At 43.9% G+C, this 15,096-nt stretch overlaps 1 protein-coding gene across 2 annotated transcripts in view; it reads right to left on the bottom strand.

The window, feature by feature from the left end:
* CHD1L (chromodomain helicase DNA binding protein 1 like) overlaps positions 1-15,096 on the bottom strand; it is a 63,839-nt gene that overhangs the window by 43,921 nt on the left and 4,822 nt on the right. For both annotated transcript variants that reach the window (XM_044452437.1, XM_044452438.1), the window contains exons 2-4: positions 8,151-8,263; positions 7,938-8,041; positions 5,092-5,206 (exon numbers count right to left, since the gene is read on the bottom strand). In XM_044452437.1, the coding sequence (XP_044308372.1) occupies positions 5,092-5,206; positions 7,938-8,041; positions 8,151-8,263 (332 nt within the window). The remainder of the gene's footprint in view (positions 1-5,091; positions 5,207-7,937; positions 8,042-8,150; positions 8,264-15,096) is intronic.

The following is a 15,096-nucleotide window of genomic DNA, read 5'->3' as shown; positions in this document are numbered from 1 at the left end:
ATATTTTCTTTGAAAATGAAAATAAACACTGAATGAGAAGGCAGAGGGGATGTGTGTGAACTTGAGCTTTAGCATTATGTTCAGGCCTATGAACAAATCAAGGTGTAATGTCTTAAACTGGGACTTTGGCCTTTGTACCCATACTGCTCCCCCACCCTTTACATTTACAGGTGCAACATTATTCTATAATATACATTCACACTATTTACAATTAAGTAAATAGCAACATTCCCAAAAAGCAACATTCCCTTTCTTTTTAAAAGGAAGGCCTTTTACTAAGAATGGCAAAAGCAAGTTCTAAAAGAAATTATACTCTACTTTCCATAGGCTCAGAATTCACATCTTTTGATGTCATTCATAGGCTGGAAATCCACCACCCTGAACAGTAGTGCTTTGTGCTCACAGAGGTAGTACCTTGCTTTTCCACATGGCCTGTAGTTCTGCAAAGGTGATAAGCATACCTTTCCCCCACTCCAATCAGTCTCTTTTCTTGGGCTTTAATTTGGTAAATTCTAATATATTCAATTTAGCCCACTGGCCTCTGAAGACATTTCCCAACTATGATTAGAACTGTGTGAAAAGTAAGTCCCCCATGAAGCCTATGTCACACAGAATAAAAGAAAATATATTGAAAATGAAGCTGTTAATGTTAATGTTAAACCAGTAAAGCAGAACTATTTCAACTGTAATGTGAACCTTAATTGTTAGAGGTGTGTAAGCACCCACCTTCATATGTAGTGGAATGGTCCACTGGTGCAGAGGGTTTGGGTCCAGCCTTAACCAGCAAGGTCACACAACAAGATATAATCCTATCTGTAAAACTGGGACTACTATCCCTTTATATGGACTCACTTATATATTAGACATTGGTCAGGTTGAAATGGCACAAGCAATATTTTCTGTTTACCTTCTGTGGCCTGTTGTCTGAACCCAAAACCCCATCATCACGCTTTTTAGTGTGATGCGTTGACTGTCTTTTCTATGGTTTCTTGTTATTGCAATTGCTTGTTGAGTTATCCAAACTGGAAAACACAGCTTAGTGCAGTACCAAGGCCAGAACCATAGAGCCTTTTGGCAACAGCAGTCTGTTGCTACTCTTGCCAAGCAGCCAACCAGAGAGAGTCACTGATTGTGGCCATTTGGCGCAACTGTCGGAGGTGTCCCTGCACCTCCTGCCTCAAGATCCCAGCTGGTCAGTGCTGGGAGAAGAGCTGCACTGGTCAATTGTGTCACCTGCTGCTGTTGCTAGATAAGAATCCACTGAGCAGCTGTACCTGATTGAGAACTGCGGTGGATTCCCCTGCTGCTTCCCTTTATTTATTTTACTAGATTTATACCCTGCCTTTAAAAAAAAAAAAAACAACAACTCAAAGTGGCTGATATCATTCTCCTCTTCCCGCTTTGGATCTTATCTCCACAACAACAGCCCTGTGAGGTAGGTTGAGCTGAGAGTCTGTGACTGGCCCAAAGTCAATAAGATGGCTCCATGGCTGAGCAGGGACCAGAACCCAGATCACCTGAGTCCCAGCCCCATGCTCTTAACCATGGAACTCCCACACTCACTCACTGCCTTTTTTCACTCTGGCTTGCCAGAGAGGCATTCCCAACCAGGCACCCAGGACCCATACCACCTCCCTTTCAGTGGTATCGCCTTGCAGTCCAAGGGACTCACAGGAGTCTCCTCCAGCACAATTCAAAGGCCTCAATTCTTCGGCGCCCAGCCTTCCTTATGGCCCAAACTTTCACAGCCTACATTACAACTGGGAAATCCATAGCCTTGACTATACAAACTTTTGTCGGCAGGGTGAGATCTCTGCTTTTTAGTATGCTGTCTAGATTTACCATAGCTTTCCTGCCAAGGAGTAAGCACCTTTTAATTTCTTGGCTGCAGTCCCCGTCTGCAACTCTTGCTATTTACATGTTGGTAGGAGCCCTTTTTATTGCTCCTGGTATTCTTTGCAAGTCTCAGCTCATAATCAGCCTTAGCTTTGTGAAGAATCCTTCTGCAACGTGCCTCCTCCTTCCGGTATACCCTTTTGTCTACTTGTCCCATTGCCCATTTCCTACGGAGGGTCCTCTTGCATCTAACTTATGCACGATCCCTCTTACCACCTCTCTTTGTATCCATGGCAGTGCCCTTCTTGGCCTCCCCACCTTGCTAACTAGCGATATCGTCAAGGCTTACACCTCCAAGACCTCCCTTTCCAGTGCCATCCACCCCTCCTGAACTCTCTTGCCTTCCAGTACCCTCTCCCAGGAGACTTTACCTAGTCTGGCCTTCAATTGACCCTCATGAAGTTCCAGCTTCTAGTACTCGACCTGCTGCTCATCCCCATTCCCCTGATCATAAAGTACAGGATGGAGTGATCACTTGCATCCAGAGCTCCCCTAATCTGCACCCCATCTATCAGCTCCTCCCTGCTGGTCAAGACTAAATCAAGGATATCCCACCCACATTGCCTCCTGGATCCTCTGCCTGAAAAACCCTCCCTCTATAGCATCTAGGTAGTGACGTGACCAGGCTGTTGCCACCGAGTGAGTCTCCCAACTAATATCTGGGAGAATGAAATCTCCCATAATTATTGCATCCTTCCCTTGAGTTATCCTTCAAATCTGGTCTATCAGGGTATCATCCAGTGGCTCAAGTTGACTTGGAGGGCAATAGCATACCCCCACTATCAGGTCCCTGCCCCCATCCGTACCTTTGTCTATCTCACTGTATCTCATTCCTTCCCTGAGATATAACACTATGCCCCCTCCCTTCTTTTCCTTCCTGTTCTTTCTTAATAGGACATACTCCTCTGTGTTTACATTCCAATTGTGCTATTCATCCCACCATGTTTCTGTGATCTCAACCAGGTCATACCCTCCTATTCCTAGGAGACCCTCAAGCTCTTCCTGCTTGTTTCCCATGCTCCTAGCATTAGTATACATGCATCTCAGCACCTTCCCATGACCTACTATCTTCAGGTCCCCCGGCCTTCTCCTTCCTCCCTTCTTCCCTGGTAGTAGAACCCTCTTTGTAGAAGACCCACCAGTCCCTGCATTACTGCCAACACTGTGGCCCTGAAACTCTGATCCTCTCCCCTCACTTGTCCAATCAGGACAGGTTTTTGGGAGGCCTTAACCTACCCCTTTGGCTCAGTTTAAACCTCCCAAAGTTCACTAGAGCATTTCCAAAGGACCTTCTGCTCATCCTTGAGGTGCACGTGGCCCCTTGCCAGAAGTCCATCTTCAATGACCAGAAAGTAGGTAAGGAAACTGATTCACATATGGTATAAATTTGTCACTATACATCATTTTAAAAGTTCAGTTAAAAAACAAAGGAAAACCAAAATTGGCTGAAAAGTAGAACATGGACTCAACTCCACCCTTTCTACTGCATCCTTGCCAACATAACCTCCAGCTCTCCACACGTTAGAAGTGAAATTCTGCAACAGGAAGCCTTCTCTACTTGTTCTGGCTGTCGCATCATAGGAGCCCTGTATACCCAACTGGGTATGTTCAGCCTTGAGAAGACCGGGGGGGGGGGGGGAGGCACGTTCATCCAAAGCTGTCACAAACAGAAACATCAAGATTGATACCAGAGTGTAGGAGATGGAACAATCAACTCATTTTGCAACAACCCAGATTTAGACTAGATATCAGGAAAAGTTTTCTCACACTCAGAGCAATAGGACAGTGGAGCCAGCTGCCTAGAGAGGTGGTGGGCTCTCCCACACTAGAGACATTCAAGGTGAAACTGGGCAGTCATCTGAGTGGGATGGTGTAAATTGGTGACCTGCAACAGTAGGGGTTGAACCCTATGGCCTTTTTGGCCCCTTCCAGTGCTACAATTCTATGATTCTGTAATAATGAGCACTAGCTGCACACTTGAGGAACAAAGGCTTCCTGCTGAAATTTACTTTTCAGCATGTGGAGGGTGATGGTGACAGGCAATAAGGGCTTCACAGATGGGGCACAGCCAGTGGACTTTACCACATTCTCCCTATCATGCAACTCTAATTGTGTGGGCGTAGGGGACATACCTCTTGATGCGGGTGAAGGAGGAGAGTGCAAAAGTTGGCTTGAAACTCAACATTAAGAAAACTAAGATCATGGCATCTGGTCCTCTCACTTCCTGGCAAATAGATGGGGAACAAATGGAGGTAGTGACAGATTTTATTTTCCTGGGCTCCAAGATCACTGCAGATGGGGACTGCAAGAAATTAAAAGATGGTTGCTCCTTGGGAGGAAATCTATGGCAAATCTAGACAGCATACTAAAAAGCAGAGACATCACCCTGCCAACAAAACTGTGTATAGTCAAGGCTATGGTTTTCCCAGTTGCAATGTATGGCTGTGAAAGCTGGACTATAAGGAAGGTTGAGCGCCAAAGGATTGAGGCCTTTGAATTGTGGTGCTGGAGGAGACTCCTGCGGTCCAGGGGACTCGCAGGAGTCTCCTCCAGCACCACAATTCAAAGGCCTCAATCCTTTGAATTGTGGTGCTGGAGGAGACTCCTGCGAGTCCCCTGGACCGCAAGGCGATCAAACTGGTCAGTCCTAGAGGAGATCAACCCTGACTGCTCTTTAGAAGGCCAGATCCTGAAGATGAAACTCAAATACTTTGGCCACCTAATGAGAAGGAAGGACTCCCTGGAGAAGAGCCTAATGCTGGGAACAACAGATGGCAAAAGAAGAAGGGGATGGCAGAGGATGAGATGGCTAGATGGAGTCACTGAAGCAGTCGGCGTGAGCTTAAGTGGACTCCGGGGGATGGTGGAGGACAGGAAGGCCTGGAAGAATGTTGTCCATGGGGTCACGATGGGTCAGACACGACTTTGTGACTAACAACAACAACAACAAAGGGGACATATACAAACATCAGCATAAAACTGCAGACTGACATGTTTCTGTTTTTAGCTACTTTTAAGAGCTATCGAAAACCCACTCTGTACTCACAGGCATACACAAAGGCTAATGTGCCCTTATACTGAACTTAAGAGTTGTACAGATATGAAACCAAGGGAACAGTCCAATGCAGTCCACTTAGGTATGAACTCCAATGCCCATTATACCCTATGCTCACTACTATAGAAAATGTAAAGTACCTCATAATTTGTCAGCAAAATGTGGAAATCATGATTTGAGGTCAGGTCTTGTTGTAGCTCAGCCCGTTTTTCCTTGCCTCCTGAATACGTCATGAAAGAAAGGCTTGGAGAAAACCTGTTTTAATTTTTTTAAAAAATGACATTGAATAAGACATCAAACACAGGTGACCTGCCTTCACTTTAGAGCATGTTTAAAGATAATCTAAGTTATGTATCTTGCAAAGGTTACTGTGAAAGGCAATGAAGCCCAGCATTAATTTTGAGGGCAACCATGCTCTTTTCAAAAAAAATATCTTATCCCTGCCCTACAATCATCTTCCTATATAAATTTCACTTTCATTATGCATTCAGTCTGTACTTTCTTCCCAATTTCTGTGTTGTGTTGTCAAATATTTTGACTGTAGCAGGTTGTTCCAGACTCCCTTCTCAGATTTCTGAACATAGGTTAGAGCTCATTATTGAGCCTGCTCTGGGCTGGTAAAGGTGGGAAAGAGGCAGTATTTTTCTACCATCATTGCATCTTCTTAGTGTTGTCCAGTGGAACTTTTCTAGGTGGTACATGGCCTATTATATTCTGGGCCAAAGAAAGAAATTTTGGAGCTCTTGGTAGCTTGTTGTGATGAATTTGCAGAAAACTTGGAAGATAATGATGAATCTAAGCAATTTTATTAAACACCATAATTCCACTAGCAGATGCATCCAGAGCACCATCTGGTCCATTTTTATTGGATGAGCTTTAGCTATGGAGGCCCAAGGATGTAGACAAGGACCTTGGTCATGTCCAGCTCATAACTTGTGCACTTGGCTCTCACTCCTCATGGCTATTTACTACAAATAAGGAAGTGTTTTCTATCTGGGTCCAGGAGGCTGTGATTGGGCCACTCCTGAAAAATTCTAACCTGGACCCAGAGGATGTTAATAACTACAGGCCAGTGGCCAACATCCCCAACCCTGGCAAGGTTCTTGAGCAGGTGGTGGCTGAACAGCTTCAAGTACTATCGGATGAAATGGATTATCTAGTACATTTCAATCAGGCTTGAGGCTTGATTTTGGATTGGAAACTGCCTTGGTGGCTCTGTGGGATAACCTTTGCCAGGAGAAAGATGGTGCGGGGGCGAGGCTGGCCCTGTTGATTCTGTTGGACACTTCAGTGGCTTTTAATACCACTGACCATGGTGTCCTTCTGGACATCCTGGCTGGGTGAGCTAGGAGTAGGAGACACTGCATGGCAGCGGTTCCCCTTCTACTTGACTGGCCGATTCCAGAAGGCAGTGCTAGGGGACTGTTGTTCTGAACCATGGCAGTTATGCCATGAGGCACTGAAGGGTTCTATTTTATTCCCTATACTGCTGGGGGAGGTTATCTAGAGGTATGGGATGTGGTACCACCAATATGTAGATGCTACTCAGCTCTACCTCTCTTTTTATCAAACCCAGTAAGGCAGTTGCTGCTTTGAATCAGTGTCTGAACATTGCAATTAACTGAATGAGGGACAACAAACTGAGACTCAATCAGGTTATATGGAGGTGCTTTTAGTTATGGATGGAGGTGCTTTAGTGGGTGATTCATCTTCTTGTTGGTTGATATTCAACCTCTTCTGGGTGAGCACACACTCTCCTTAAAGGAAAAGGTTCAGAGTTTGGGGTGCTCCTGTACTCAAAATTCACTTGGGCACAACTGGACCTGGTGGCATGAGCACCTTTTAATGGCTTAAGCTGATATACCAACTATGACCTTATCTGGATAGAGACAGCCTAGCTACAGTTATCCATGTTCTGATAACTTCTCCTTTAGATCACTGCAATGCACTGTATGTAGGGCTGCATTTGAAAATAGTCTGGAAATCTCAACAGATCCAAAACAGGACAACTGGTTCATCAGAACATATTTTGCCAGTCCTTTTCCAGCTGCACTGGCTGCCAGTTGAAGCCCAGGCCCAATTCAAAGTGGTAGTACTAAAATTCAAAGCCCTAAACAGCTTGGGGCCAGCTGTTTGTATTCTTTTCAGGACCAAGTGAAGATCTTTATCTTCTCTCAGCATTTTAACAGTGTAACTTCATTTTTTTAACATTGCATTTTATTCTGTACTGCTGTTATATTTCTTATGTAGACTCAATTGCAACTGTGATTTTCTCAGTGGGGTGTGTGCTTTGATTTTTTTTTTTTTTTAGAAGTTTTGTTAACTGCCCAGAGAGCTTTGGTCATTGGGAGATATGAAAATGAAATTAATTCATTTCCACAGCAGAGCTCTGCTCTGGCAAATACATTGTCCACATCTATTGCTTGCAAACTGATGATCAAAAACAATGTTCTCTTTGCTACATTTCTGCTGCTGCAGATATACAGTGGAGAATAAACCAGGTGAGCAACTTTCCAGAACTTAGATGGCAATTTCCATCAGCCTTCATTACTGCCTATGCTGGCTAGGGGTGATAGAAGTCCAGCATCTGGAGGACCACAGGATGGCCACCCTTGACTTAATACTGTTTTTAAAAACCATAAGTTGGTCTCAGACATAATCATTCTTAGAGTATACCCATTAAATTCAATAAGACTTAAATTAATTGTGGTCCATTTCTCCCATTGATTTCAGAGAGTCTGCTCCAAGTATGATCAGGTCTGAATCAATCAATAATGTTTATCTTAAAATGCAACAGGATGAAAATATACCCTGGAAGCCATAGTCTCACTGAATAGAAACATCCATAACTATATGATTTTGGATTTTTAATGTTAGTATTCAAGCCTTCAGGTAATAATAGATAATCTTGGTTTTAAAACCAGCCCTTGAAAACAGCAGTATTTCTTGTTGCTTCACGAAATTTATGAATGCTTGCAGAGCTTACCTTTTCAGTTCTTCTTCCCAGTTGTTTAAGACAGACAGAGGGCAAAGGATCAAAAAAGGCCTTTTATTAAGCCTCCCACTTAAGAAAACAAGCAGAGAAATAGCCTGAAATACATGAGAAAATTTTGGATGCCATGAAATGCAATAGAATACCGTATCCCTCTCCCCACTACAGTGGTTAAACAGTACATTCTTACAGGAGAGAATGACACACCTGACAAGTCTTCCCAAGACCCATTTCATCACCCAGGATACAGCCATGCCAGGTTCCATAGCACTGTGTCAGCCAGTTTACACCTTCCATCTGATAGGGGCGTAGCTGAATCCCTACAAACAAACAGAAAGAAAACAAGATTGCATGAAGATTACAGGTTACTAAGTCTTCTGAAGCTGCTGAAAGTTCTATATAGCTCAGCTATCCTGTCTGTCTGTCTGTCTGGTTTTTAAATGCCATCCCAATACTAAAAGTCTCTACACAGCTTACAAAAAACAAAAAAGCAAAGCAACCATATACAACAAAAAAACACACAACACACTGCATCCAATAAATGATGATAAAAACAAGGATAACATCAATTAACTGTTAAAATATTGGGAAAATAAAAAGGTCTTCACCTGACACTGAAAAGAAGAAAGTGATAGCGCCAGGCGAAGCTCCCTGGGGAGCATGCTCCACAGTCAGGACACTACCGCCCTTTTCTGAGTAGCTACCCTCTTAATTTCCTTCAAAGAGGGGTCCTGGAGAAGGACCTCTACCTCAGATCTCAAGTGGAGGAAGGCAAATAGGGAAGAAGGCACTCTTTCAGGTATCTAGGACCCAAGCTGTTTAGGGCCGTAAAGGACATTACCAACACCTTAAATTGGGCCCGGACATCAACTGGCAGCCAGGATCAGATCACAACAAATTGTGGCAAGTTCTTAGAGAGATGGGAGTACCAGACCATCTTATTTGTCTCTTGAGGAACCTGTATGTGGGTCAAGAAGCAACAGTGAGAACTGGACATGGAACCACTGATTGGTTCAAAATTGAGAAAGAAGTTCAGCAAGGCTGAATACTGTCGCCCTGCCTATTTAACTTATATGCAGAGCACATCATGAGAAAGGTGGGGCTAGATGAATCACCAGTTAGAATTAAGATTGCTGGAAGAAATATCAACAGCCTCAGATATGCAGATGATACCATTCTAATGGCAGAAAATGAAGAGCCTCTTGATGAGGGTGAAGGAAGAGAGTGCAAAAGTTGGTTTGAAACTCAACATTAAGAAAACTAAGATCATGGCATCCAGTCCTCTCACTTCCTGGCAAATAGATGGGGGAGAAATGGAGGTAGTGACAGATTTTATTTTCCTGGGCTCCAAGATCACCTTGGAGCCCAGGCTACAGTGACTGGAGCCAAGAAATTAAAAGATGGTTGCTCCTTGGGAGAAAAGCTATGGCAAATCTAGACAGCATACTAAAAAGCAGAGACATCACTCTGCTGACAAAAGTGCATATAGTCAAGGCTATGGTTTTCCCAGTTGTAATGTATGGCTGTGAAAGCTGGACCATAACGAAGGCTGAGCGCTGAAGAATTGTGGCCTTTGAATTGTGGTGCTGGAGGAGACTCCTGAGAGTCCCTTGGATCGCAAGGTGATCAAACCAGTCAGTCCTAAAGGAGATCAACCCAGACTGCTCTTTAGAAGGCCAGATCCTGAAGGTGAAACTCAAATACTTTGGCCACCTAATGAGAAGGAAGGACTCACTGGAGAAGAGCCTAATGCTGGGAGCAATTGAAGGCAAAAAAAGAAAGGGGTGGCAGAGAATGAGGTGGCTAGATGGAGTCACTGAAGCAGTCGGCGTGAGCTTAGGCGTACTCCAGGGGATGGTGGAGGACAGGAAGGCCTAGAGGAATGTTCTCCATGGGGTCGCGATGGGTTGGACATGACTTCACGACTAACAACAACAAATAAACAATATAGGATTGACATGATATGGGAATATCTGCTGGTCCCTGTTAATAACCTGGCAGCTCTATTCTGGACCAATTGATGTATCCAGACCATCTTCAAGGGCAGTCCCACGTAGAGTGCATTGCAATAGACTAAACAGGAGGGCTGGGTCATTGTTCCAGGGCACTGCTCATCTAGGTAAGGACACAGCTGATTTACCAGCTGAAGCTGAAGGAAAGCGTTCCTCGGCCACTGCCTGCACGTGGTGCTCCAGTGACAGTTCTGCATTGAAGAGCACCCCCACGCTGCGTACCCTGTCCTTTAGGGGGAGTGCAACCCTGTCCAGAACAGGACAAAAATTACCCATCTGGAAGGCTGAACCACCTACCAATAGGACCTTCATCTTGTCTGGATTAGGCCTCAATTTATTGGCCCTCATCTAGCCCAATGCCCTGGCAAGACACCAATTTAGGACCAACACTGCTTCACCTGGATTAGATGTAAAAGAGAGGTAGAGCTGGGTGTCATTAGCGTACTGATGACTCTGCAGCCCAAACCTCCAGATGACCACTCCCAGCAGTTTCATATACAGTAAAACCTTGGATTGTGAGCATAATTCTTTCTGGAAACATGCTTGTACATATACAAAGCACTTGCATATCAAAGCGAATTTGCCCATAAAGTTCAGTGTAAATAAGGGTAATCCGTTTTCTAACTTTTTTTTTAATCACAAAAATTTGAAGCGAGTGCATTCGCAGGGGGGAGGTGGGTCTGATCGCGGACACGCTGGCGGGGGAGCCAGGCGCAATCGTGGGCGTGCTCGGGTGCGGGGAGACAATGCTGTACTCACACCCGCAGTGAGAGTGAGAAGAACCGGTGCTCAGTTGTGACGTGACGCTCGGCAGGCAAAGCACGTGTAATACTCGTACCGCAAGACATCGCTCGTTTATCAAGTTAAAATTTAGAAAAACTTTTTGCTCATCTTTCAAAACACTTGCAAAACACTTTTCCTTGGATTTGAACTGAGATCATTCTGTCATTTTGGAGATTGTATCCCAGTATTGGTTTTCCTACTCTTTTATTGACTATGAAGGCTACTCCATTTCTTCTGAGGGATTCTTGCCCACAGTAGTATACCTGATGGTCATCTGACTTAAATTCACCCATTCCGGTCCATTTTAGTTCACTGATTCCTAAGATGTCGATGCTCAGTCTTGTCATCTCATGTTTGATCACATCAAGCTTGCCTTGATTCATAGATCTTACATTCCAGGTTCCTATGGAGTATAGATCTTTGCAGCGTCGGACTCTCCTTTCACCACCAGTTACATCTGCAACTGAGTGTCCTTTCGGCATTGACCCAGTCGCTTCATTCTTTCTGTCACTACTAGTACTAGCTCTCTGCTCTTTCCCAGTAGCACATTGGACACCTTCCGACCTGAGGGGCTCATCTTCCGGCATCGTATCTTTTTGCCTTTTGGTACTGTCCATGGGATTTTCATGGCAAGGATACTGGAGTGGGTTGCCATTTCCTTCTCCAGCGGATCACGTTTTGTCAGAGCTCTCTGCTATGACCTGTCCATCTTGGGTGGCCCTGCACGGCATAGCTCATAGCTTCATTGAGCTACACAAGCCCCTTCGCCACAACAAGGAACCATAAAGCAATTGGGCCAGTGTCTTTTCCTTATAAAGTTTCAGAGCTGCAGGGACAAAAAACCACTCCTTGTGCTAGATGAAAATTTGCAATACTGTTTGCAGATCTTTCTCCTTTGTCTGCAGCATAATTGCTGTAATGGAACCTGGAGCCCAAGGTCTGCAGAACTACTCCCAGATATCTAAAGCTATTAGTTTGTTGAATAGAGTGGCCATTTATCGACCATGACCAAATCTTTGGCCTGCACCCAAAAGCAACCATCTTGGTTTTCTGATAGTGTGAAAATGAGTCCCTCAAAATTAACTATCAGGAGAGTTTCCCCAGAGCCCTCCTCAGTCCAACAGAAGGTAGCACTGTGTCATTGGCATGTAATAGGACTGATACCACCCTGTTAGCAAGTCTGGGAGGATAAAGTGCAGATGAGTTTAGCCAGCTGACTATATTATTTATATAAAAGATGAATAATGCAGGTCCTAACAAACACCCTTGCCTAACACCTCTGAAAGTTGGAATGGTTTAGCTAAGATGCCCTAGCCTGCTACATGTAACCCTAAGGAAGGTTTGCTCGTGTAAGATGGGGAATATGTAGCTCAAAAAAGAAAAAAACCTCAGAGTTATTGCAGACAATGGGCTAAATATGAGCCAACAATGCGATGTAGCTGCCAAAAGGGTAAATGCTATTTTGGGATGCAAGAACAGAAGTATTACTTCCAAATCACAAGAAGTAGTAGTTCCTCTATACTCCTCACTAGTCAGACATCATCTGGAAGACCGTGTCCAGCTCTTGGGACCACGATTTAAGAAAGATGCAGAAAAACTAGAAAGGGTTCAGAGGAGGGCAAGAAAAATGATCCAGGGTTTGGAAATGCTGCCCTATGAAAAGAGACTGAGGGAACTGGGCATTTTCAGCCTTGAGAAGAGAAGACTGAGGGGGGACGTGATATCCCTCTATAAGTACCTCAAAGGTGCTGCAAAGAGGAAAGTCAAGGTCTCTTCTTGCTGATATCAGAGTGTAGGACAAGTTTCCTCACTGTCAGAGCAATAGGGCAGTGGAAGCAGTTGCCTATAGAGGTGGTGGGCTCTCCCACACTAGAGACATTAAAAAAGAAACTGGACAGCCATCTGAGTTGGATGGGGTAAAGTGGTATCCTGCAACAGCAGGGGGTTGGATCTGATGGCCTTCTAACTCTAGAATTGAAAAAACAAACAACAACAACAAAAACAACTCTATGATTCAATGAAAAACAAGTCTTATTAGACCTAAAATAGCATATGGGTTGGATGAGGGTTGTTTAATTCTTGCATAATGCTTCCTCATTAAGTTTGCACAGCTCATGATTACTGCTCATCCTAGCTTGAACATTGAATGTGGCCACCATTTGTGGAAACGCAGTCACTTACTTCATTGGGATTGCGTTCCAATGCAACTTGTTCAAGACTGCAGTGCTATGAAGAGCTAAGTGCTAGAACGTTTTAGAACAGGGGTTGTCCTGCGCAGAGCACACAAAAGCCCAGTCTCTGCATCACCTAATTAGGAATTGTCGGTTTCAGTCCAGGAGTCAAGGCCGTATGGTTAGTGCCTGTCCAAAGGGCCAAGTCAAGTGGGGGTGTCCAAAAGAATATCCAACAAACAGGTCAGAAATCTAGATACCAGTTAACATCAACAAGGTCCAGGAACACAGATAATGCTGGTTGTTGTTTGCAACACAGAGCAGTTCTGCCTGAACTAATATATACTCCCCTTTCAGAGTGTTTGGATTTCTGTCCAAGCTGAAGCCATGTACTCTTTCTCTCTATGGGATGGATTCCCTCTCTCTCTGGCTCCTGCTCTTGGGGAACACAGGGGGTGCCCCTAAAGGTCCTGGCTCCTCTTCTTCCAATGGAGAGCAGTCATCTGCAGTCATGCCCTTGTATCTGATTGCGGCTGGGGCTCACTGCCTTGGCTTTCTTCCTCTGAGGAATCCTCCTCCAGCCAGGACATGACAAGAGTGTTTGAACAGCCACCAAACCTTAAATTTACCCCACAGACATTCTGTTTGCTGTGCCCTGTGGATTTTCTGCCCCTTCTTTCCCCAATCTAATGTTTCTTCTGCTACTTCCTTCCCAACCCCATGGAATTCTGCTTCCAATATCTTTAAAAATAATTAAAATTAATTTTCAATCTAAAATACAATGAGAAAACCCTACATTTCAAATAAAAAAATAAGTAAATATACAATTTAAATAATTCTTACAATACATTGCTCTACCACCACCATGCAGCAATTATTAGAAGGCAACATCTCTTTCTCCAGAACAAATTTTGCCAGACCAACCTATTTTCATTTTTTGACTAGGTAACCAGCCAGATGGACTGTGGAAATGCTGTGGGCGTAATCTATCTAGACTTTAGGGAAGTCTGACAAAGTGCCCCACAACATCCTGATTACCAAACTAGCAAAAAGCAGGCTATACAGCGCAACTATCAGGTGGATCCACAATTGGCTCTAAGAATGCTCCTCAATGGTACATTCTCAGACTGTGACAAGAGGAGCGCTGCAGGGTTCCATCTTGGGAACAGCACTTGTCAACATTTTTATTAATAATTTAGACGAGGAAGTACAAGGAAAGATAGTTAAATTTGCAGATGGAACAAAGCTGGGTGGAATAGTAAATATGCTGGAAGACAGAGAAAAGATACAGAGTGATCTCGATAGGTTAGAATGCTGGGCAGAGAATAACAGAATGAAATGCAAGAGGGACAAATGCCAAGACTTCCTCTTAGGAACAAGAAGCCAAATGCACCAGTATAAAATGGGGAACACTTGCATTAACACAAGCATCACTTCCAAAGCATGTAAAGTACTAGTTCCACTATATTCAGCTCTTGAACCCCATCAGACCCCACCTGGAGTACTGTGTCCAGTTCTGGGCACCTAGGTTTAAAAAAGATGCAGAAAAGCTAGAAAGGGTCCAGAGAAGGGCAACAAAAGATTCAGGGACTGGGGGCAAAGCCCTATGAGGAAAGATTCAAAGAACTGGGCATGTTCAACTTTGAGAAGAAAAGACTGAGGGGAGATATGATAGCACTCTACAAGTGCCCGGAAGGCTGTCACAAAAAGGAATAACAAGTTCTCTTCATATTTATTCCAGAGTGAAAGACAGAATAACAGACTTAAGTTAAAAGAAACCAGGTTTAGAGCAGACACTAGAAAGAATTTCCTCACTGTCAGAGCAGTATGGCAATGGAACCTATTACCTGGGAAAGTTGTGGGCTCTCCCCTGCTAGAAACATTCAAAAAGCATTTGGACATTCATATCAATGGGATGGTGTAATTTAGTGTCCGACAATATTAGGGGCCCTCTGGCCCCTTCCAACTCTATTATTCCATGATTCTATTTTTTAAAAACTTATTCAGGGATTTCAGGACATTTCCCCCTCTTCCAAAACTGTAGTGATTCTTTTGACAGCTCAATTCCTTTCCCCATTTTTAAGACATAATCAATACACCCCAGATATCATTAAACTTGTTTTTTTAATATATGCCTTTTTCTCACTTTAGTATCACATGTTAATTTTTCATTAATAGTTATATTCC

Source organism: Varanus komodoensis, unplaced genomic scaffold (genome assembly GCF_004798865.1).
Source record: "Varanus komodoensis strain SLA01 unplaced genomic scaffold, ASM479886v1 scaffold72, whole genome shotgun sequence".
NCBI classification, from domain to species: domain Eukaryota; kingdom Metazoa; phylum Chordata; class Lepidosauria; order Squamata; family Varanidae; genus Varanus; species Varanus komodoensis.
The sequence above is the reverse complement of the archived record's forward strand: the minus strand, read 5'-3'. Positions and strand labels throughout refer to the sequence as shown.